Source organism: Populus trichocarpa, chromosome 4 (assembly GCF_000002775.5).
Source record: "Populus trichocarpa isolate Nisqually-1 chromosome 4, P.trichocarpa_v4.1, whole genome shotgun sequence".
Lineage (NCBI taxonomy): Eukaryota > Viridiplantae > Streptophyta > Magnoliopsida > Malpighiales > Salicaceae > Populus > Populus trichocarpa.
This window is the reverse complement of record NC_037288.2, coordinates 8,806,460-8,831,706: the sequence shown is the minus strand read 5'-3', so window position 1 is coordinate 8,831,706 and position 25,247 is coordinate 8,806,460. Positions and strand designations below refer to the sequence as shown.

General features: G+C 32.9%; 1 protein-coding gene across 4 annotated transcripts in view; it reads left to right on the top strand.

The window, feature by feature from the left end:
• Positions 1 to 5,781: 5,781 nt before the first annotated feature.
• LOC7456815 (protein SWEETIE) overlaps positions 5,782 to 25,247 on the top strand; it is a 37,417-nt gene continuing 17,951 nt past the window's right edge. For 3 of the 4 annotated variants that reach the window (XM_024598413.2, XM_024598412.2, XM_024598411.2), the window contains exons 1-14: positions 5,782 to 6,171; positions 6,324 to 6,531; positions 9,198 to 9,304; positions 10,637 to 10,873; positions 10,980 to 11,069; positions 11,172 to 11,259; positions 11,678 to 11,742; positions 12,160 to 12,264; positions 13,038 to 13,127; positions 13,209 to 13,289; positions 17,391 to 17,459; positions 18,184 to 18,309; positions 18,786 to 18,889; positions 25,044 to 25,176. In XM_024598413.2, coding sequence (XP_024454181.2) covers positions 6,007 to 6,171; positions 6,324 to 6,531; positions 9,198 to 9,304; positions 10,637 to 10,873; positions 10,980 to 11,069; positions 11,172 to 11,259; positions 11,678 to 11,742; positions 12,160 to 12,264; positions 13,038 to 13,127; positions 13,209 to 13,289; positions 17,391 to 17,459; positions 18,184 to 18,309; positions 18,786 to 18,889; positions 25,044 to 25,176 — 1,668 coding nt within the window. In that variant the 5' untranslated portion in view covers positions 5,782 to 6,006. Of the gene's footprint in view, positions 6,172 to 6,323; positions 6,532 to 9,197; positions 9,305 to 10,636; positions 10,874 to 10,976; positions 11,070 to 11,171; positions 11,260 to 11,677; positions 11,743 to 12,159; positions 12,265 to 13,037; positions 13,128 to 13,208; positions 13,290 to 17,390; positions 17,460 to 18,183; positions 18,310 to 18,785; positions 18,890 to 25,043; positions 25,177 to 25,247 lie in introns of those variants that run through there. The other variant, XM_024598414.2, reaches the window with a different exon arrangement.

Here is a 25,247-nt window from a genome sequence, read left to right as displayed (position 1 = left end):
ATTGATGAACTTCTTAATCCAAATAACCTCTTTATTTCCTCAAACATGGAGGTGTACTCTTATTCAGTTGTAGAATCAATTTTGCTCTCTTGTTTAGAACTCTTCCAAACAATTTTGACCAAATAACCAAATAACACTATCATTTATAGTAAAACATATATTGACCGGTATTTACTACTTTTCCAACATTTCATTGAAATAATATTAATTCAAACAATTTTAAACTTCTAGTTTATATTATCTATTGATGGATACTATAGCCAAGTATAGGATACCATTTTCATCATATCTCTCTCAATCTGTCTTAAACCACATGTCTTTGAAGGGAGGTGTTCCATGCAAAATAGATAAGAATCTCATCTTAGATTCTTCCATGCAAAATAGATAAGAATCTCATCTTAGATTCTTCCATGCTAAGTTATTTTAGCATATGGTCTATATGCATGGATTTGAACAATCTAAGTAACCTTCTAAGTTTATCTCTATATATCTCTATATCCAATATATAGGTTGCTTCTCCCAATTAATTTATGGAGAAATTCTTGGGCAATCAAAACTTTATTGAGTAAAGTAAAGATATGTCATTTCTTAACAATAATATATCATCAACATATAATATTAGAAAAATAACACTATTCTTACTAACCTTTTGTAAACACAAGGTTTATCCATATTTTTTATGAAATCAAATATGTTGATTATACCATCAAAATTGGATATTCCTACTCCTTAAAGCTTGTATTGCATATTTGTACATTGTCTTTCATATTAGTCTTTCTCTTAAAGACTCACTTAGATCCATTTGGTTTTATCCCTTCAGGTGGATCAACCAAGTTCCAAACTTGGTTAGTACATGAAATCCATATCTTCAAGTTATTTTTTAAAATAAATATCATATATTTCTTTCAAGTAATTGGTAGGGCCATCAATTATGAGCAACATGTCATTCACAGTTTCCATGAGATGTTCTTATCTCATTGATGCATGACATGCCCTACCAAATTTATAGAGATTTCGTGTTTCTTAAGGTTCAGGCTAAACATCCAATGTTTTAGCCTTGAGAACATAGTTATTAAACCCGGCTCGGGGGTTAACCCGGCCAAGGGACCGGGTTTCATGGGTCAACCCGGAAAAATAAAAAAATATATTTAAAATTTTAATATTTTATATGAAATTTTTTTAAAAAAATCCATGTAAATATAAGCTATACATGTTATAAATAATAAAATTTTAAAAAATATTTTAATTTTTTTTATCAAATTATTTTATTTTACTCATATTTATAAATACCAAGGTGAAATAATCTTTCTCCAACAATAATGTTGGCAAAACAAGATAGAGGGCAAAATAGGAAATTCACCCATGCATAGCCAACATATATATAAAATTATAAATAACCCTTTCAAAATCAAAGCCCTAATTTATCAAATTCACCCAGGCAGCAACACTTTAAGGAAAGTGAAAGCTTCTGCCTTGGCGGCACATGGCAATTCCTCAACAGCAAGAAGAAGGTTGGAGATGACTTAGACCCCATCAAAATCCTTGTACCAGACAACGAAAACAGATTCTCTAAACTACAACATGACACACCAGCACAGGAATTTCAGCAGCATTACATCCATTCGATTAAGTCAACGGTGATAATCAGACAACTCCCATCACAAGGTCTCTCCTTCCAGCTCTGGCCAACAGTTACAACTCTCTTCAGTGAAGAGTCTTCTCTAAACTACAACATGACACACCAGCACAAGAGTCTTCACTCTCCTTCACAACCACAGCACCAACCCTTTTTCTCCATTTCTTGATACAAAATCTAACGGGTCTCGTTCGGGTTTGCCCGGGTCGCCTGGGTTATAGGTCGACCTGCCGAGTCGACCGGGTTTTGCCGGGTTGTTGCCCCAGCCGGTCTTTTATTAAACCCAGACCAATCCAGCCACCTGGTCGACCGGGTTCCGGGTCAACCCGTCGGGCCGGGCCGTGTTTAATAACTATGCTTGAGAATATTTTTCATCTAGAAATAGTGTTTTAAAAGGTGTAGAGAATCTCATTCTCTTTTAAATAATCATTGAAATATTTGGTCAAATATTAACCATCTCGATCCAATCGAAGTTTTTTAATACTTATTACAATTTGTATTTATATTTTATTATAGTTTATATTGAACTTGAGCATTTTAAATTTGGGTATATACAAACCATTTGTATAATTACCAGATCCATAAAAACATCATTATTATAAAAGAATAACATTTATTGTCAATAATAGATTCAAATCCATTTAATACTAAATAAAATGAAAACAATGTCTTAATATATTGGAACAAAATAACAATTATAAAGTTCTAGTATCAACCCATTAGACAAAACAAAATAACTAGTTCCTACAACTAATGCATTATTAGTTCCTACAGATAATGCAACAACCCTTATTTTATTACTAAGTCGTAGGTTTATTTTGCCTTCAACTAATCTTATACTTTAGTTTCTTCATGCAATTGCAAATATGAAAACCATATTTGGTATCTAATGCCCAAGAACTACAATGCAAAGTTGTAAAATGGTTTTCAATTATAAACATGTCTAAAGGAGAAGCTTCATTAAGCTTCATTGTTTTTACAGTTGCAAGATATTCCTTGTCATTTCTCTTCTAATGTTCTTTATTGTCACAATGATGATAAGTGCCCATGTCTTTGTTTATGCCTCCAATATGTTCGTTTTCTTTAAAGACAACATTCTTATTCTTCTTATCTTTTTTCTTAGACATTCTAAAAGACTAAATTAGAAGAACTGAACCTTTTTCCTGCTTAAAGGCCCTTTCATCAGTTTTAAGTATATTAAGTAATTTTGATAATATAATATCTAACTTGTTTATATGATAGTTCATATTGAATTGTGAAAAGCTTTAGGGTAATGACTACAAGACCAAGTCAACATTTAACTCATAGTCCATGACAAAACCCCATTGGCCCAATTTCTCAATATAGCCAATCATTTTCAAAACATGGGTGTTCACTGAAGAACCCTCTATCATCTTGCAGTGGAACAATTTCTTAGAGGTCTCATACCTCTCAGTCCTACTAGCCTTATCAAACAATTCTCATGTTACCTTTGAAGTTCGGGTGACATACTGGCTAACATAAAAAATACAGTTTGTTCATTGTCATCATGATGTTCATTCCTAACTTCTTCTTCAACATCATTAGCATAGGCATTTGAAATTGGATTTTTCAAGAACATGTAATATTTTTTTCTTGCTTGAGAACAATTCTCACATTTTAGTGTCAGTCTAAGAAATTTAGTCCAGTCAATTTGTTAGCATCAAGTATGCTTCATAGGGATATGCTGCTACTTATTTTATCTATCAACCAATTAATGTAAAGAGAACAAGTATTAGTTTCATGCATACATATTTAATTTCAAATTTAGATAAGGTCTTTAATTCTAATTTAGTCTCCTACTATTTTTCTTGCAAATTAATAGCTCTCTCTATTAATACAAGAAATCTCTTTTAGATTTTCCTAGTGGGTTATGATCTTATTTAATTTATCTGATTTTGAGTGACTCAACAAATCAAAATAAATTAAATTAGATAGATAATATAATGTATTAATCACATCTTTATGTGACTCCTATATCACTTAGGTAAAAATTCTTTATCTAAACATATCATATATATTTCGCCTAACTTCATATGATCATAAGTGATACATTCAAATCATACAAGTTAGTTAAGTAAGATCCAATTTTATAGCATTAAACATATTCGATTAATGATAATCTTGAGCGACTCAACAAATTATCCATGAATAGAACTTTTTTTTATGCATATAAAATTGGAAGGCAACTATTCATGTTCTCAACATGTACTTAATATATTAATGAGAGATTTATTATCAATTAATTAGGTCTCATACATAAGATGATATAACATATATACATTGCATACATAACAATTTATATATAAACACACACCCCTAGTATGTCATTCTAATTGGATGATTATGAATATATCTAAGCTAATTTTCTCGAGCAATTGAAGGGAATTAGATGGTCAAATTCTAGATAGCTGTAATAAGTTTTCATAAGTTCACCACAAGCATTTTGATTACATTATAATTTCCTATCTAGATTTCTAAATTTCTAAATTACATAACATTTATATAATTAATTAAGAAACCATAAGTTATATTCTAGGGGAATTAGATGAGAAAAAAATTAGAATCTAGAAGAAAAAATAGAGATAAGACAAGACATACATGCCCTATTTAATAAAAATCACAACCATAAAATAAAAATACAATCACATTGGTCTTTAATGTCCACAATCACTCATCATCCATAAAATATTTTAATATACATAATTAAAATATATTGCATATTATTCTAATTATTGACTTTATGTGCAATTTAAAATAATATTTTTAACACTTAGAAATATCCAATCAAATTCAATTTGATAATTTCCTAAAAAAAAAAATTTGGCTTAAAAACTCTCATTAAATTAGAAAAACTATTTTTCTAAAATTTAATTAAACCATTTAATTAAATAAATCATAATCCCATTATGATATTATAAAACTAAAAAAAATAAATTAAACAATTTAATTCATTCATAATCCTATTAGAAAAAAATTGTCCTATTCTTATTTAATTTTATATTTTTTATCAAATAAAATTAATTTTAGAAATATTTAGAGGGTGTTTTTTATAATATTTATAATTAGTTATTATTATTTTTTATTATCATTAACTTTTTATTTTATAATTATATTATTAATCTAACCAAATTTATTATTTATCGTTTTATTTTATAATTAGGCAGCGTTTGTTTAGGCGGTTGCATCTGCGTTTTACTTAAAATGCAGATGCAACATGTTTGGTTAAGGAAAAAAAACAGTTTACTGTTCATGAGTTCCACGGTAAATTGCGTGCGAAATGCAAGGAGAAGGAAAGCAGCAAGGTGCTGCTTCTTGCGTGGATGAGAAGTTCAACCATGCTTCACTGTTCAGTGAACAGTGGAGGCATGCTCCATTGTTCCGGCCGGATCGGGTCTGGTCCAAAGCGCAAAATGCATTGAACCGGGTCCGACCCAGTAAAATAAAAAAAAAATATTTTTTATTTTTTAATTGTGTTTTATTCAAAAAACTAGTGTTTAACATTATTCAATGACACTACATAAATTAGACGGAGATCGCTTGATGACGTAACATTTGTAGAATTTGATCGCAATCCCTATTTTGTTCCTGATTATATTTAACCTGAAGTTGTTGCGCGCTTAAGAAATCAAGAAAACTGTAGTATTGTCGGATGTATTTCATACGTGATGAAATTGTAGATAGTTTGATTAAACAATAAAAAATATTTTATATAAAGTATTATTTATTTCATAATGTAATAGCAATAGTTAAAATTACAATATTTAAATTAAAATCATCAATATATATATATATATATATATATATATATATATATATATATATATATATATATATATATATATATATATAACCTCAATTTGAAAAACAATTTTTTAACTAAATATATTAAACTATTTTTTTTTAATCTTAATTTCAACCATTGTTTTAACCAAACATATATAAATATCAAATTAATTTTTATTAAAAATATTTTTTATAAAATATTTTTTTTTAAATCACAATAATCAAATAGCCAAATACTCTTAATCAAATAGCCAAATACTCTTAATCAAATAGGTACAAATTTTTGTTACCATTTTAGAAACGCCATAGCTGAACCTTTTATTTTTTATTTTTTTACACGTCTACTTTCAATTCATTTCAAGTCTGAGCAACAAACACAAATCCCTTCGAATCAAATCCAACTCACTCTCTCTCGTCTCTACCCAACCGAGCCTGTAAAATTCTTTCTTAGAGAAATTTAAACAACAACAACAACAACAATGCGTCTAGTTCTTCAACTACAATCCCTCTCTCTTCAATCCCTGTAATACAAGATCTTTAAAAAGAAAGAAAGAAAGAAACAAAAAATGTCAAAGAACTTCGTGAGAGAGAACGTGCCTCTCTCTCGATTCGGTGTTTTAGTCGCACAATTAGAATCCATAGGAGCCTCCGCTTCCCAACAATCCCCTGACCCTCTCCTCTCTTTCGATCTCCTCTCCGATCTCCTCTCCGCCATCGATGAAGAGCCACGGGTCCTTCCCTTCCCTTTCTCTCTTCTTTTATTAAAACGCCTTGTTTTTTAATTCTTCGAAAATCTGCAGGTCTTTAGTTTTTTTTTTGTTTTACGGTGCGTTTTGGATTTTCTTTGAATTATCGTTTTGTTTTTTTGGTTTAATAATGTCAGGAATCTATTTTGTTATGGCAAAGAAAATGCGAGGATGCATTGTATTCATTGCTCAAGCTTGGCGCGCGGCGGCCAGTGCGGCATTTGGCATCAGTGGCAATGGCTAAGATCATATCTAGAGGGGATAGTATTTCGATATACTCCAGAGCGAGTAGTCTCCAAGGGTTTCTTTCTGATGCTAAGAGAAGCGAACCTCAAAGAGTTGCCGGTTGGTTCAAAATATCACTTTTTTTTCTTGGATATGGAAAATTATGATATAAATTTACTTCTAGCATTTTATGCAAGTTGATCGTAAATTGAATTCCCCCCCCCCTATCAATGGATACATTTTTCAGTGTTGAAACTCCTTGCTAGCTGTTTGTATTTATTGCAGTAATTGTATGCGTGCTGCTTACTTTTCGGGCAACTAAGTCTTTCCTGAGTGAAATGTCAATCTTGTCACTGGGACAGGACGACATTGGCTTAGATGTATGTTTGAAGTCTGAACGGGTAAGATTAGGTCTTATTGCAGCATCTAGAATTTTCGGGAGTTTTGGGGAGTTGTGGGCAATGTTGTCAAGAGATGCTCCAGGCGAGGCGAGGCGAGGCCCCAGTGCCTTTATTAGCCTCAGGCGTTGGGTTTCAATGAAGCATCGCCTAGGCGAGCGCCTTGCAAGTGGGTGCAAGGCATCAAGGCTAGTGCCTGCTTGAAGTTCCTTTTCTGTTGGATTTTTTTTAACTTATTTACGTTTTGACGTATTTGTCATTTTTTTTTTAATTTACCACAAGAAACAAATTAGGGGTATTTTGTAAAAAAAAAACAAAGATTAGGGTAAGAAAATAATAAAAAAAATCATTAAAGCGGGAGACAAACAGATAATGAAGGGCACTTAGAAGAGAAACACCAGCCACACTTTCTTTTTTCAATAGTGGGAGTCGGAGAACAACACATCTGTACAAGTGTAGTATGGTTTGAGAGATGAGGACTTGGATTATAATCATGAAACAGAGGATATGAAGGATTCAAGTGAAGGAGAAGAAAGCATGGAAGAAGATGTTTTTGAAGATTAATGAATAAAGATGATGATATTTAATTTTGCATTTTAATCTATTTGGCTACTCACTACTTTAAATTATCTTATTTTGTTTTAAAGGTGAAAAACATAACTTTATATGACTATGTTATGGTATTTTATATTTTCTTTTGATTTTCTATTGATCTAATCTTAACTGGGAAGATATATATATTTTAGATTTATATAATATAATATTACGTATATATTTTATTTATTTATAGCATATCGCCTTGGTTCATTTGGGCGAGCGCCTAGTGCCTTGGGCATTTTACAGGCTTAGTGCCTTTTGCCTTTGACAACAATGGTTATGGGATAAGATATTGGTGTGGTGCTAACACTATTGTGGGATAAGATCTTAGTGTAGTGCTTAAAGTGTTTTCAAATAGTTTTTTAGTAGATAGCAGAAAGATTTGAGAATCCTTTTGAATGGATTTTTTTTTCTTGGATGCCAAAAAATGATTTGTATGCATTCGTGCAATGGCTTTCATTGTGCTAGTTATGGTGCTTTTTACAGAAGTTGTAGATGGCACTTTGAGTGATTCAGGGGATGTAGTTGTGGTCTTTGAAATCCAGGGATTACATATGGGTTAATGCACAATTTTCCCCCCCAAGGATTCAACATTTGGGTGAATCTCTAAGAGTCCCCAATACCAGTCTCATGAGACCATGGAGTTAATTTCATATGTAACCACCCTCCACCCAAAACCAACGTTTCCTTAATGCAAATAAAAGCTGATACTTATTTCATTTTTCTACACTTTAAATTGTACAAAGCACCCATTTATATTTTTATAAAATGGAAAAAGGTAAAGCCTTGGATTTGGACTTCTCCAAAGTCCTAAACAAGGAGTGTCCATGTCTTTTTTCATTTTTTTTTTTAAATCTTTTAGATTCTTCTTGACATCCAATAGTAGGGTGTGAACTTTTGGAAGCATCTTTTTTATTTATTTATTCCTGCAAGGCTTTCCATTCTCTTCTCTGAACTTGATTCCTTGTAGTTAATTTTATTTGGAAAGTCAAGATGCCATCGTTGGTATGTCAGTGCTTTCACATGGGCAATGTTGAATTGTAAATTAGTAAGAAGGATTTATTGTAATATAGAAGGCGGTATAAGGCTGTCTTCCTTGTGCTCTGTGTTTCATAACAGTGGGGAGATTTGGAGTAGGTCATTTGCTCTTTGCAATGAGCAATGCGTTTGCACCATTAGGGTGGAAGGCTTATTGCTGCTGCACTTGGTGGGTTTTGGGAGGAGAAAGGATTGTAAAATTTTGTGTAGTTGTGCGATGTTTGCAGTTCCTTAGTGTTTGTTAGAGAGGAATTCTAGAATTCTTAAGGATTTTTCCATCTTCAAATCTTTATAGTGTAATGCTTTAAGGGCTTTCTAGGAGAACTTTTCTAGCTAAACTTTAGCAAGGCGCGAAAGCCTGTCTTTTTGTCAGCATTATTCCTTACATTTTACTTTTTTTTTTTGCACAATGCCATAATCTTCTAGTGTTTTTCAGATTTCATTTCTTCTAGTGTTCACAAATAAAAGAAGCTAAATAGTTCATGTTGGGTAACTATTTTATATGAATGTTACTATATCATACATAAATTTAGATGTTAAGCAGCACCCAACTCTCTGTCTAACCTATAGAAAAACTATTTGCTCTTCCCTGGCATTCTATCAGAAACCTTTTATTTGTATAGGATTAGAATTTAGCTATAAAAAGTGTGTTACATTATTGCAGTCAGTTAGTGAAGCATTTTACCCTTTCACCTTTTCTTATTTGTTAAACTTTTATCGTTTGATCTTCATCATGTTTTTGAATATTTGTAGGTGCTGTGCGATGCTTGGGAGAATTATATCAGCATTTCGGAAGAAAAATTACCTCAGGATTGCCTGAAACAACTATTATTGCCTCAAAACTTATGAAGTTTCATGAGGTAGTCCAGCTCAATGTGTTATATGTACATATTGACCTTTACCTTTTCTTTTGCTAACCTTATTGCACATTGATATAGGTGTTTATCCTCTCTTACATGCCTTAGTATGGAAGTCTTTTCTCCTTGTGTAAGATTTAGGCCTTGAAATTTTTAAATTGAAAGCTGCTGCAAAAAGGTAGTCAGAGACAGAGGTTGTCTGTCTAAAGTAGACCAATGGAATAGAATAGTTAGGACTATGCAAGAGGATAGAACTTTACGTGTTGTTCTGGTTGCTATGCCACTTGATTGACACTTTCCTTCTTCAGATTGAGATTCTCAATGTGAGGAGTAGTGTTAGTTCCTTTGGTCAATAGATAAAACATCACAAGTCTGGGGCTTGTAGAGGAATCTTCTAGTCTAATGGAGGCTTGTTCTCTTCCACTTTGGATGAAAGTCACTTGGATGCTTTGAAACCCTTTTCTTGAATGCTCAAGGAAGTAAGGTTGGCTAGCATTGCTCTGCCTTTTTAAGTGGTTGACACTTAATATTAATGAGATGCTCTAAGCTGGACCACCTCAAAATTGATAGATGGATAGATCTGATTTGGTAGATCAACTATATGAAAAAAAGAAAAAGAAAACTTAAAATGCATGATTTATCCAGCTTTTTAATGTACCAAAGTTATCATATATTTGATTTTTTAGTGAGATAAGATCTAATGCCTCACAATTTAAATTTTGGGTTGTTGATTCAATAGTTTTTGTCATGAGAACCTTAATGAAAGCAACATGTTAAATATTAACTACCATTGATTATATTATATAATCTTATCTAACTTTCTTGCAAAAGTGAAGCAATTAGCGTATCCAATGTTATATTCTTAAATCCCAAGAGAATTGAGGATTATTCGTTTCATTAATTTATTATTTAGGATCACACCAAAGTTAGTGATTTGTTAGGTAGTTTGCTTGAGAGGGATATTTGTGAGGATTGGAAGTGGTATGAATTAATGGAATGGCAAATAGCCCTTCTAAGTCTTGCAGTATTTGGAGAGAGAAATTGCAAAGGCATTTGAAAGCATTGAGCATCCCTTTAGTGAGTGAGTTGAGGCGTGAAATAATTATTAAGCAACTGGTTTGCCGTGTGCTAATTTTGACTTGAATTTTTATTTCCTTGGGCTTCTTGGAATTTCTGAACTCTTATGGTTGTCTGAAATCCTTAAATCATATTTGATCTCTATTTACTTGGCTGAAAAAACTGTTTTAATTATCACAGGGGTAGTTTTCTTTATTCTTTTTGCTTCTTAACTGTTCATTTATCTGTAACTATGCTTTTGGATATGTTAAACTCTAGGATTTTGTGAGACAAGAGGCTCTACTGATGCTTGAAAAAGCTTTGGAAGGGTCTGGTGGTAGTGCTGCATCTACAGCATATACGGAGGCATTCCGTCTCATCACACGTTTTGCTATAGGAGATAAATCATTTGTTGTTAGAATAGCTGGAGCTCGTTGTCTGAAGGTATTTGCTAGCATTGGTGGACCATGCCTAGGAGTTGGTGAAATTGAGAATTCAGCTTCTTATTGTGTCAAGGCAGGTTTTCCTTAGTGATGTTTTCCTTGTTATTTTACCTTCCAGACATTTAATATTTAAGAATCTGATGTTATGAAGATATGAAAATTTCTGTCGCTCTTAGTAGGCCCTTGAGGATCCTGTATCACTTGTCAGGGATGCATTTTCTGAAGCACTAGGCTCATTGCTAGCTCTTGGAATGAATCCAGAGGCTCAGGTATTCATAAAACATGTGATTCTTGTCATGTCTCTTTTTTTGGCCCCCATTTCCCTCCTTCTTTTCCTTTCTGCTATCTCATAGTTTGTTGTCTTTTACTAGGTTCAACCCAGGGGAAAAGGTCCTTTTCCTCCAGCAAAAAAACTAGAAGGTGGTTTGCAGAGGCATTTGGCTTTGCCCTTCACAAAAGGTATTCACTTGACCACCCAGTATACATTTGACAGGTGTTGGCACCTTCTTATTTTCTTCCGAAATCATGTTTATTAAATCACAGTCTTGGTGTAATATGTATAGATGGTGTTTTATTTAGTACGGGGTATTTCAAGTTTTAGGATTGAATATGGAGCAACTGATTTCCAGTGGAGAAAGAGTTCTATATTTTCCAGGATCTGAATTTGGTTAATTTGAAAAATCAAGTGATGGTGCTTATAATTTTGAATTGAAACTTGGTTTTGCTGTTCTGTTTTGTCTTTGGTTATTTATCACTTCTATGTTTTGGTTTTCTTTATGATGGCTTGGATAGCCTGTGAGTAGCTCATCTAAAAGTTGGTGCGTGTCTACATGCTTATTGGCTTTCTACAACTACTCACAAACAGTACAAATTGCAGTGAGTGGAACTCGGTTGAAGGATGTGCGAATTGGCATAACCTTATCTTGGGTTTACTTTTTACAGGTATTTTTTAACAAAACTTACCTTGAAAAATCCTAGCCCCTCTTTCTCCTGTTTTCTCCTGTCTTCTTCTTCTTCTCTTCTCTCTCTCTCTCTCTCTCTCTCTCTCTCATGCTTCTACTGTGCTATCTATTTTCTTGGTTGCCCACCCTTTGGTTTCCTTTAAAAGATTTCTTTCTTGATTAAAGTCTAATGTTAGAAAATTTAATGAATGAAATATTTACTAGAATTTTTATTCATAGTCTATTGTTGAACATCATCAATTTATCAATATAATTATTGCCCAAATATATTGCCCAGTTATCTTATTGGAGTGTTGCCTAATAGTTGAGCTTGGTTTGAAGTGTGAGCTTTAGTTAATCTCAACCTTGTTATTTGGTTTCTAACTTTGTTTTTTCCTCCTTAAATTATATATTGCAGGCAATTCGTCTAAAATATCTACATCCAGATAGCGAGCTTCAGCAGTATGCTTTGCAGGTTATGGAGATGCTTCGCTCAGATACTTCTGTTGATGCTCATGCACTGGTATTTGTTTCACAGAATTTTCATGTTTGTTCACAGAAATTGCATATTTGTTTCTTAATCTTTTTTGTAAGTAGGATGTTTGATGAAGAGATAATGCTGTGCTGTTTTTTTATTGTATTCTTTTGACAAAGTGGAATATATATTAAACATAGGGAAAGCTGAAGTGGGACATGGCTTAGTTCTTCCTATTCTTTTGATTTTTTTGTATGCTGTTCTGCTATCTGACGTTTCAATTCCATATTGCAATTTGTTTTTGTTGTCAAAGAATTTGTTAGTATTTTTGCAATTTAGTGGTGTTTATCTTCTAGCAAATACCTGTTTTAAAATAACTTTGGAATACCATGCTTTTGTTATGGGGATGAGAGGAACTCAAGGATAGTGTTTGCTATGCTTCATGTCAATGTTTTATGGAAGAGAAAGTAGTTTCGAACTAGTTGAATAAATATTAACTTAAAGTAGTGTAAAAGTAGTTTGTTAAATAAATGCTGAATTAGGATTCTCAAATTCTGTGAGTTGCTGGCTTTTGGATTTGTAATTGTAGGCTTTTGGTACAACTATGATCTGACATAGTCTTATCAGAGTGGTCGGATATACTGGCATCTGACAATAAGGCTATCATAATAGATTTTTTTTTTCATTTCTAGTTTGTAGACAGGAATAAAATCAAAACAAGTTGAAAGAATGCAAGTTACTGACTCTGCATCTAGAGCTTGGTTTGTAGCATTCCATGCTATCAAAATACTTACTAACTAATCTCATTTGGTGTTTTGAAGGCTTGCATTCTTTACGTCCTCAGAGTTGGTGTAACTGATCAGATGACTGAACCTACTCAAAGGGGCTTTTTAGTTTTCCTAGGAAAGCAGGTATGCTGAAGCAAATTTGAACAAGGTAGATTTATCATGAGCTGGTTCTTGTCTTGATTCTGTTCTCTTGGAAACTTGCAGCTTGAGTCTTCTGATGCCACTCCTTCCATGAAAATTGCTGCTTTACGTACATTGTCATACACTTTGAAAACATTGGGCGAGGTCAGACATTACTATACTGTTCATATAAAATGGTTCCTTCTGCTTTCTAATGCACTGTCAAAATATGGTCAACATAATTTGAATAATGATGGTCCCTTGATTTGATTGGGAAGGTGAAACTTTTTAACAGTACTATTTTAGCTTGACGACATATACAAGCTCTACCTTTTCTTGAAAAACAGATCTGCTCCAGCCCTGGCGGCTGTTGCATCTCTTTTTTTTACCCTCCTTTACCCTTTATCTGTTCTCTTGTTTAGATCCCCTAATTCCCTTCCATTAAATTTGCTTCTCCTTGTTCTTTCCCTCTAATGTCACTTCTGTCTTCTGTCTATCCTCTGCTTGCCTCCCCTTTTACCTGTCTTGGTTAGTTGGGAACATCAAAGCTGTTTCAATAGTTACTTGCAAGTCTCTTCTGTTCACCAAACAGCTGTTGTGTTATGATGATCTCTGTCTTGAACATCCATTGTTATTGTAACAACCCCGTTTTCTACCAACACATTAATCTATACAATGATGGATGAGCATAAAATCTGGAATTTTTTTTATACATATGTTGTAAGCTACATATAATCTTATCCAAATTTCTATTGAAATTTCAACAGAGTCTCCTCTAAACTGAGAGATCCTAAGTTATCGACATGGACCTGTTTCACTTCTATTTCAATCTCCATTATCGATCTAATCATCCTGGATCAATTCCACAATTTAACACCATCAAGAATAGACCATATCTATTCTTTTGATCCATCATTTCATACTACAATCAATAAACACAACATATTCATCACACAGTAACTAATCAATAATTATAAGGTAAAAGAATCATAATTTAAATCTCATGCATTTATAATTGTAAAGAAAAAGAAGGATTGATTTAAGAATCTCTAAAGTCATAGTTTAATAAATTTAGCTGATACATGCATCCTAATATTAAAATTTACATACATACCAAAAGAACATACTCAAAATTAGAAAAGGAGTTTATGTTTTCCTTAATTACAACTTTAATAACTATTTAACAAAACTACAAAAGTGATATACTGCATATCATGAGCTTGTGAAGATCTTGTAAACAATTTAGTTTATAACAATTAGCAATAACTAAAATATGTTATAGCAAGATAAAGAAATCTTCTACTTAATTTATACATAGACAATCAATTATTAAACCATTCTTTTTTTTTCTTTGCGGAATCAATTCGTATCTTGGTTGTCAACTAAATTGACATCTTAAGTACTACGCTAGTGCTAGTCAATTTCATATTTCTAGTCATCAAATCAAATTGATGCCTTTAGTTCTACTCCAAGTACTAGTCAATTTCATATTCCTGGTCATCAAATCAAATTGATGCCTCTAGTACTACATTGAGTACTAGTCAATTTTATATTTTAGTCATCAATCAAATTGATGCCTCTAGTACGATACTGAGTACTAGTCAATTTCATATTCCCTTCTAGTATTCATCTCTCATCCCATACAACCAAATACATCGAATATTTACGGAAAAATAAAGAATTATCATTAATAGCTCTAGCATGTTTATAATAGAGGAGTCAGTCTCCTACTTGCTGCTCGTGAAGGTCCTGCCTTGTTGCCTTGGAATCCTGCTCCAGCAACCTCTCTTGTATCAACAGGTATACACATCACTCCCCATTTAGTAATGCAACCTCTCTTGTATCAACAGGTATACACATCACTCCCCATTTAGTAATTCAATGTAAGTTCACCCACAACTTAATCATTAATAACAATTTAGCTTATAATAAAAATTCCACTCTCAAAACCTCTATCATTTAAGTCTTTTATCAAAGGAAAGATTTTTTAGAGTCGGCTACTCTAGTCGTTTTTACTTATCCCCTAGAACACTGGTTACTGTTTTGATTATATCTGAAGCTATAAAATTCGGTTTTGGGTATGGTTTGTTTCTTCTGAAAGCTAAGATACTCCAATACAACTTTGCTGAAGGAAATAAAACCCAGTTCTGCCATTAACACATCAAAATCTATCTGTTATCACAACATGTAAGACTGTCCAGTAAGGTTCCAGTCCGACCTCCCCTTAGATTTTTTCCCATATCTGGAGTTTTGTAACTCCAAATTATGCAAGGTCAGTTTCATTTGAAAGCTAATATCCCTAACTACAACTTTTGTGAAGAAACTGCCTGGAACTTGAGTGACGAATCTGTCCAGTTTCAAATCTAAGGTTTCTAACATGCAGCCAAGTATTTTCCTTCATTTTCCTTCCTATTCAAGACAAGTATCTCTCTTCCACATGTCTTATAACATCATTAAACACAACCTCCCCATCAATCAATTAGTCCATTTCACATCCTACTTGAAATAATTAAAATTCTCTCAAAGAAACATATTCATTTTCTTTAACATTTCTTCATCAAACCATAATTCAACACAACACAAATTCTGTAATTCTTACGAAGTCTCAATGTTCGTAATTTAAGGCATAAACAACCTTTTCATTACAATTTAAATACAAGATTTCCATTTCTTTTCAATTCATTCTCCACATCTCAATACATGCTATTATAAGTAAACAAATAACATATATACATTGTTCTAATTTTCCTAATTCTTTCCCTTTATGGTCGGCACCACCCCCTTCAATAGCACTAGGATTTCTCTTCATTTGTGTATATTCTAAGTTATTTTCATTCATCTCTATACCAATTACATCAAACAAAATAAATTTCTCATTTCCCTCACATTTCAATATAAACCCTAACTTAAAACTTACAATTTAGGTATAAATTCCTAATTGAATTCATTTAGGCATGCATATTTAAGTCTAATGCCACTAACCTCGTGATAAAATGGTTTTTGAATCGTAATTAATTGAATTTTTCCTACACTTCTCCCTTTTTCCTCTCCTAGGCCGAAATTGGCTTTATATGGAGGATGGATTTTTTCTTCTTCAATTCTCTCAATTGAATTGATACCTAGTCATTATTCATGTCATTAAACATTATTCCATCACAAATTTAACATTTTAACTATCGAATTTATGAAATTCAACATCTATGCAACACTAACACATTCATCCATTCACATAGTGCATAATCATTTAAAACCAAACATTTTAAATGAGTTTCTCACCTTAATTGAATGCTAATCCAAGTGGGAGATTGCAAGAACAAGCTAAGTTCCCTTCCCTCCTCCTTTTTTGCTCCTAAGCTCCCTAACCCTAACTTTTAACTCTTTAGAAACCCACTAAACCACCTAATTTCTTCTTTTGATCACTCAACAACTCTTTTAATCACTCTTTGCTAACCTTTTCCAAGTGATTTCATCAAGAGATGGAGAAGAAAAAATAAAAAATCCATGCCCTTCTTCCTTTGGTGAGCTGTCGGCCTTAAGAGTGAGAAAGAGAGATGTATTTATAGGTTGATCTTTTGGAATTTACACTTTTACCCACTATATTTCATATTTTGATTTTAACCCCACCAATTTCTAACTAGTCCTTCTCCTAAAATTTAATGCTTTTACATCTTCTCATTTCATTAGATTTCATCCCTTTTCTTTAAATTAAATTTCTTTGACTTTTTATTTAACCCATTTCATTACCGGGTCAAGAATTTTTTTTTTTGGTTTCAATTATTTTAACCAGGGGTTTACAATTATAACCTTCTTTTAATCAATCAGATCAGAAGTGAGCCCTTTGGTAGAGCAGTCTTGGTCTCTTTTTTATGTGTTAACTCTTGACTTGTTTTTAGTCTCTTTTCATAATACCTTTTAATTTGTACCAGCAGATTTTCTTTGATGGTATAATTGAATTACATACTGCTATTATTAACCATATCTTGGTTTTAGCATGCTTATCGTTGCTGGTCCCTAGTTTTATCATTCTAATATCTCCATTTCAATCAAGAAGTGCATCACTTTAGCATGTTGATTTGAATTTGATGGCAGAAGCTTTATGCTTGTTTTTCCTACTAATAAAGTACGCTTTTTGTGAATTACTTGTTGGTGATTAATACTACATGAAATCCCAGGATTGGAGACTGTTATGCTGTTTTATGTACATTTTTGTTTATATGCATAATAATAGTATTTTTTAACGTGGAACTTGACCTGTTTATTTTTCAGGTTCCATTAGAATTCAAGGAACTCTTTGACAGCACAATTGTTGCTGCAGTATCTCATTCTTCTCAACTTGTAAGGATTTCATTATGTCTTACTCTTTAAATCTTATTATAATTCTTCAAATAGTTTTTCTGTAAATTTTTTGTAAAGTTACTTCAAACATCCTCTTGTTTTATCTAGCTGTCAAACAGATGGTAAAGTCCCCACTTAAATGTTGTGACTGTTGTTTGACTAGAATTACTACCCTTACCTTTCTTATGGCCTTATCATGATCTGAATTATGGTTAATTTAAATTGAAGATACTGAATGTTAGGATTGTGTCATCATAGTGCAGGACAAAGCTGTTTCGCGAAGGAAAAGTGGTGGAAATTATGGTGGTTATGAATGAGAGACCAGTTATAAATTTTTATTAAAAGAACATTGACTTCAATGAGACAAGGAAAAGAGCAAAATAAAGAATAAAAGCAAGAAGAAGAGATGAACTAGATGCATGTGGCATCTAAACAACTATCAAAATATGAGCTTGATATAAGCTTATCTATAAACTCAATGTCTCCCCTTTTTTTTCGCTCTGGTGTAAATATAAAACCAGTAAAAATGCTAGTATTTTACTTCTGGGGGGACCTGGGTAGGAAAAGTTCATTTTTCTATTATGTTTCCCTATCTTCACCTGCTGCCATTTTTTTCTACACTTAATGATGATAGTGTTTTTTATTTCAGTGCTCTAACTCTTCTGGTTTTTGCATTTATATGGTTTCCATGGTAGTTGAATATTAATTGCAAACTTGTGGCTAGGTACGCATTGAGGCTGCCTTGGCATTGCGTGTTTTGGCTGAGGTCGATCCTACATGTGTTGGTGGTTTGATTTCTTATGTTGTGACCACACTAAGTGCTTTGAGAGACAATATTTCATTTGAAAAGGTATAGTTAATATTTTGACATGACACTTGGTTCTTGTTCTATCTGTGTTAGTGTTTGCTCCCTTGTATTTAAATGTCTTGTTTGCTTCCCATAACTAATCTGGAATCAGTTTAATGCTTGAAGTGCATAACGTGAAAAAATTTAGGATCCTTTTTGAACAGTTCTTTTTCTTCTCTCTTCCTCCCTCTCTTCCTTCCTTCATCGTTTGATCAAACTATCATAATATAACTCTCCATCTCATAAAAAGTTTCTGTTGGTTGCTCTTGATGGTTTCCATGTTGTGTCCCCTCTCAATTTCAAGGCTGAGGTTTTCTGTACATGTCTGCTATAAAAGTAGTTTCATACAAGCGCGCACTGTTTTGAATTTTTCTTTGTATAGATATTCTTTTGAATTTGAATTCTCGAATAGAAGCTATGCTTCTGATCTTGCATGCTTTTCATTTATAATTGCTCCCTAACCAATTCTCTTCCTACAGGGAAGCAATCTGAAAACTGAGCTTGATTCTTTGAATGGACAAGCTACTGTTTTGGCTGCTTTGGTTTCTATTTCACCCAAACTGCCTCTTGGCTATCCAGCCAGGTAATTATTCTAGTTTAGTTCCTACTTCCATTAAACTCGTTAATGTTACATGGTTGTTGAACGTGATTTAATTTTGCAAACTGTTGAGTTTCAAAGTGAATTGCTTCACATTTCCATAAACTCCTAATAACCTAGTCAGCAAGAGTGGCTTGGTATTCAAACTGGGAGTTTGTATTTCTTTGATCATTGTAATTTATTCTTCAAATGCTCACGTAAATAGTCAGAGTCCATTATAAAAAAAAATAACCAAGGGGAACAATGAATGAATGAAATTTCACTTTAAGGAATGCCTATGTAATTTTAGATTCAAAATGTCCTACTATATCCTACCAAACTTTGAGATAATTGGCATATTTATATAAAAGCAACACAGTTGGTTATAGATTTCGAATCCCATACCTTTCGAGCAAAGTGATAAGTTTTGCAGCTGCCAATGGTCATTTTTCTTTCGTAAAAATGGTTTGAATGTCTCTCAATGGAGGATCTCTTCTCTTTAAATAATGAAGTATCAACGTAATTACATTCTACAATCACTCCTAGAACATAATTACAATCTCTCTTAAAATGTAACTATGTGCAACTAATTTCCTATCAATCAATCTTCCTATATCAAGCTTCTAAATCAAGTAATTGCATATTAATCTTTCTAAATCAAGATATTACAGTTAACACCCCCCAAAAATTAATGTGTGTGGATCACAAAGCATTAATTTGTCAACTATGAATTGATGTCGATGATGAGATAGAGCCTTGGTAAGGAGGAGTAATCAGATGTTGGTCAAGTGCTTAACAAATAGAATGAAAATCTACTGCAATGCTTGATGCAGTCATTGAAAATCAGATTGGTAGCAATTTGAACAACACTAGTGTTATCAGCATGGAGAGGAGTAGGAGTAAGTTGAGGAATGCCAAGTTTGCCCAACAAACCCCAAAGCCAAACAATCTAAGAGCATATGAATGACATAGCATGATATTTAGACTCGGTTGAGGATTTAGAAACTCTATCCCTTACTCTTCTAAGAAATAAGGGCATAACCAAAAAACATGGACCGACCAGTAACTGAACGAGTGTCAGGACAACCAGCTCAATTCGCATCACTATAACTCAACTGTAAAAAAGTCCTAGAAGGAAAGAATAACCTGTGACCAGAAGTACCATGAGATAATGAAGGATACGTCGTACAACGATCAAGTGAGGATGGTGAGGAGCCTGCATAAACTGACTAAATTGCCAAATATCAAGCCAAGTAATTGTCAAATACTTCAAACTCCCTACTAGTTTTCGATATGATGAGGGATTAAATCGTAGCTTTCCATCATCTTGTTGTAGCTTCAAGTCGACCTCCATTTGTACAAGGACCAAGTTACTGGACTAAACTAGCTAGTGTGAGAAGCTCTTGAGTATACTTGTGTCGTTGCAATAGTGTACCAGTTGGACAACTTTACCAAGAAAATACTGCAAGGTATCAAGATTTTTCTTATGAAATGAAGTGTAAAGATGAGCTTTTAGTTGCTCAATCAATTGAGAATTAGACCTTGTAATAACAATAGCATTCATATATACAAGAAGTGCAACAATTCTAATAGCAATCTTTTGAAGTAAGAGAGAGGAGTCAAACTGACTTTGAATAAAATTAAATCAAGAAGAGTAGAATGAAACTTCTCCAACCAGACACGTGGTGCTAGTTTCATTCCATATATAGATCACTTTAAACGACAAACCAGAGGAGGAGTGAGTGAACATGTAGGTGGGAGTCATATATTTCTTATTTGAGGTCTCCTTGTTGAAATGCATTCCTCACATCTATATGTTGCAATAACCACCCTTCTAAGGCAGCGATAGCTATAACTATGTGACAGTAGTCATTTTAGCCACAGGTGCAAACATCGCATCATTATCAAGCCATACTCTTGTCGATTTTCAAGAGCCACCAAACAGGCTTTGTAACTTGCAATTGAACCATTAGGATGTAGCTTTATGGTATAAACCCATTTGCAGTCAAGAAGTTTGATGCCATCAGGACAATGAACAATATTCCTTAGTAAGACTTAGGTTTAGTAGTAGTAGTATTAAGAGTAGGTTGAAGAGTTGCAGGAGAGAATTTGGACGTGAAATCCGAGATGATTGACGAGGTTCAGCCAAAACATGATCTGGTGTCGAAGGTTAGATCAGACAATGTGACTAGTGGCTACAAGATCGTTTAGTATTGTGGTAGCTTCTGGTTTTTGCCAAACCACAATGAGAGAAACTATTTGGTTAGCCAAATAGCTTCTACTTTTTGGCCCGGACCTCACATATAATTGCATTTCAAATATTGGTTTTGCAGAAGCTAAAATGACTTGTTTTTCATTTATTTTGCATGCAAAAATACATCTCATAATGGTTTTAAGAAAACATATATTTTTGTAAACATATATTTTTTAAATTATAACTAAAAGTGTTTTTCTCAAACCTATTTTTTTAAATCGTAATTGTAAAATCTACCATAATGCCAAATACACGCTACATATCTAATATACAATTCCTGACTTAAATTGTTTAGTAGAACTCAACACATCATCAAAATTAGAGAGCAAAACTAAAAAGGAATCATGAGAATGAGATTGAATGAAATATTGATTTTCAAAGAAGACCACATTTCATGAAATCCGAAGGATATTAGCATCCTAATCATATCACACAAACCCTTTATGGACATTATTGTATCCTAGAAAAGCACATCCAATAGATTGAGTAGCAAACTCGTGTCGTTCAATGGATTGTAAGTGAATAAAACAAACACAACCAAAGATATGAAGGGTGTTGTACTCAGGAGGAACACCAAATACGGAGAATCAAAATTGAGAACTTGGGATGGTAGACGATTAATTAAATATACAGTTGTAGATAATGTTTCTACCCAAAATCTAGGTAGTACAAAAGAGTTAGTTAACAAAGTATGAATATCTAAAAGATGATCATTCTTACGTTATGGAACCCTATTATGTTGATGTTGAGGTGTGATGGACAAGAACATTAGGAGATAATACCCTTTATTTAGATAAAATTGAAAGTCCATGGATATATACCCCCATAATCATATCTTAGTGTGTTTGTTTTTGAGGTAGCTTTTGTGGTTGTGGTTAAAAAAAAGTAAGTTTTAAAAAAGTGTGGTTAGTTGGATTTAGATACGTGTTTGGTAAAAATTGTGGTTGAGGTTTATGTGTAGCAAAAAACTTGTGTTTGGAAGTGTGGTTGCGGTTGTTTTTCAAAGTGTTTTTTACTTGGAAATGCATCAAAATAATTTTTTTATTTTTTAAAAATTATTTTTGATATTAGCGCATCAAATTGATTTGAAAACACAAAAAAATATTAATTTGAAGTAAAGAAAAAAATTAAATTTTTTTTAAAGTTTTTCAAAAGCGCTTTTGAAACGCAAAAACAAACAGCGTTGAAACTCAGTTAAAAAAGCATGTAAAAACTGCTTCACAAAAACTGCGTTTCAAACTCAATTTTTTAATGGACCCCAAAGTATAAAACGCAGTTTGGTGTGTTACCAAACACCTTACTGCGTTTTTTGCACTGCAAACTCAAAAGTTAAAGGGAAACAAATGCACCCTTAGAATCTTAATACAAGTAGAAAATTGATTGGCAACAAAAGTTTGAAAGACAAAAAGTACATTAGCTTTAGAATGAGGAAAATATACCTGTAAAAAATGACTATTATCATAAATAAAAGTCACAAAATACTTGTACTAAGCATGTGAAATAACAGAATTGACACCTATAGATTATTATGAATGATCTCAAAACAAGTAGATGTTTGACTGCCATGTGAATAAAGGTTAAGGACTTGCTTTTACCAAGTTTACAAGAACCATACTTAGAAGACTCAAGGTAAAAACAAATCTTTATTGCCCAAATAAACATGTTTTATAAGACAAGTAAAAACAACAAAACTGGGGTGTCCTAATTTCTTATGCCATACATGACTATTATTAACAATACACAACACAACCGAAAGAAACAGATCTAGGAATGGAAAATTGGAGAGGAAAGAGACGACCCATTTTAGGCTCCTTTGCTATAACTTTCCCCGGCACTTGATTTGCGCACGACAATCATCATGATCAAAGTGAATTTTACAATTATTATCAACCAATTGGCCACATAAATTAGGTAGATAAATCTGTAGATGCAAATGCATTATTAAAGGAAGACCTCAAAGTTCCAATTTCAGTGATAGGAAGAGCACTGTCATTGGTTATTTGAATATGTTGTTCACCCTTATACTTACAAATATTATGCATAGCATATGTTCTATCATATGATTGGAAACTACAAAATCAACCAGGAAGTAAGTAGATTCCCCCTACCTTGTATGCTGAAGGAAAAAAAAAATCAATTGTTGGACCATCTCACAAGTGAGAGGAGATAAAAATTTGCTTACAAATTGTTGTTATAGAGAAGGAACCAAAGAGGCAGCCACAAAATTAGACTGGACAATATTATGAGGGGCTAGAGCATGTTGATTTTGAGGTCGAACTCGATAATTTTTAATGATGTGCCCCTCCTTTTTGCAATAATTGCAATTTTTTTTGTTAAAGCGCTTTGCAATATGTCCAAACTCCTTGCAATTGTAGCGTTAAGTCTATGACTTGGATCTTCCTTTGCCCTAAGCAGCATATGCCACATTAACTATCGTAGATAGTTTCTGAATTAAGACCAGGTTGAGTGACTAGGCGTTGTTCTTCACTGACTAGACCTCATTGGGAATAGTAAAATGAACATATTAGCATATTCACTCCATAAATTAAGAAATCCAGAATAAATGCTAATTTATTCCAATTACCTTGGCGGTAGTTGCCAATTTCTAAGTCCAATTAAACTTTCGGGCAACATTATTATGAGAATAAATGCTCCTAAGATAAGTCCACATCTCCATAGTCAAAGTGAATGATCGAAGATTATTCACCATATGTAGTTCAATAGAACCTAGTAACCAAGAGATAATATGAGCATCCTTGCTCTCCCAGGAATCAATCTACTTGGGATTAGTGGGAGCCTTAGATGACCCACCCAAGTGACCCCATAATTCTTTGCCCTTAACAAACATTTTGAATTGAAACTCAAGTGGAGTAATTCTTTCCATTAAAACGAACAATATAATTTTCTTATTTCATGATAAATCAGAAGAAAAGAATTGAACTAGTGAAAAAATAGAGCTTGATGTAAAAAAGAACTTTAAACTGTTAGGAATGGGAACTTCAAAAGTACCTAACTATGCTGCTGTAATGTCCAACCAAAACAGAATCTCTCTACACCCAGAAATTGTCCATAGCCCTAAGCCAAGTAAAGTCTCAAGAAAGAAACCCAAGAAAAATATCCCACAACACGATCCACAAAAAATACTAACTAAAAGAGTTAAGCACAAAATTTAGAATTTTAGCTCTAATACCTTGTCAAAATGATCTGAATGCCTTTTCAATCGAGGATTTTTTCTCTGTAAATAGTGAAGTATCAACATAATTACATCCTACAATCACTACTGGACCATAATTACAATCTCTAAGAAGGTAACTATATACAACTAATTGCCTATTAATCAATCTTTCTAGATCAAGCTCCCTAAATCAACTAATTTATCAATCAATCTTCCTAAATCAAGATATTACAGCTAACAATTATTAAGTTCCTAGGTCTGGAGAACCCTTTTGTCTGGTTGGGAAATTCCTTTATTCTAGAGAGCCCTCTTGTTCTGATTTACTAGTTTCTTTTTATTTCCTTTAGAGTCGCTTGGTTTCTTTTAAACATGCATGCATTAACTAAAAGTTGGGTATTTGAAGGGTGCTCAAACTTTACATACCTAATAGGCACCGGTACATTGAAAATATTGAAGGATAACTTTTCAATCTATTGCAGGATTGGAAGTATGATTTTATACTAGGATTCTTCAGACCTATTATTTGAGTTGAAATTTCCAATTTCCAATTCCCATAAACATAAAACATGGTTACATAAGATATTTTACAGCGCATGATAGATGTATTTGCATGTGGACCACATAATGGTGTGTCCATCATTGCATTTGGATTTATTTTCTTGGTGCTATACTCATGCTTATCTTTGCGTCTGACTGTTAAAATTGCTTTATAATTGTCTTCTTGTGCTCAGATTACCAAGATCAGTGCTGGAACTTTCAAAGAAAATGCTAACAGAATCTTCAAGAAATCCTATAGCTGCAATAGTTGAGAAAGAAGCTGGATGGTTACTTTTGTCCTCGCTATTATCTTCAATGCCAAAGCAGGTTTGCAGCCATTCTATATTCATTATGTACTGTAACCACAGCGTGAATGTTATGGTTATATTTATTCATTA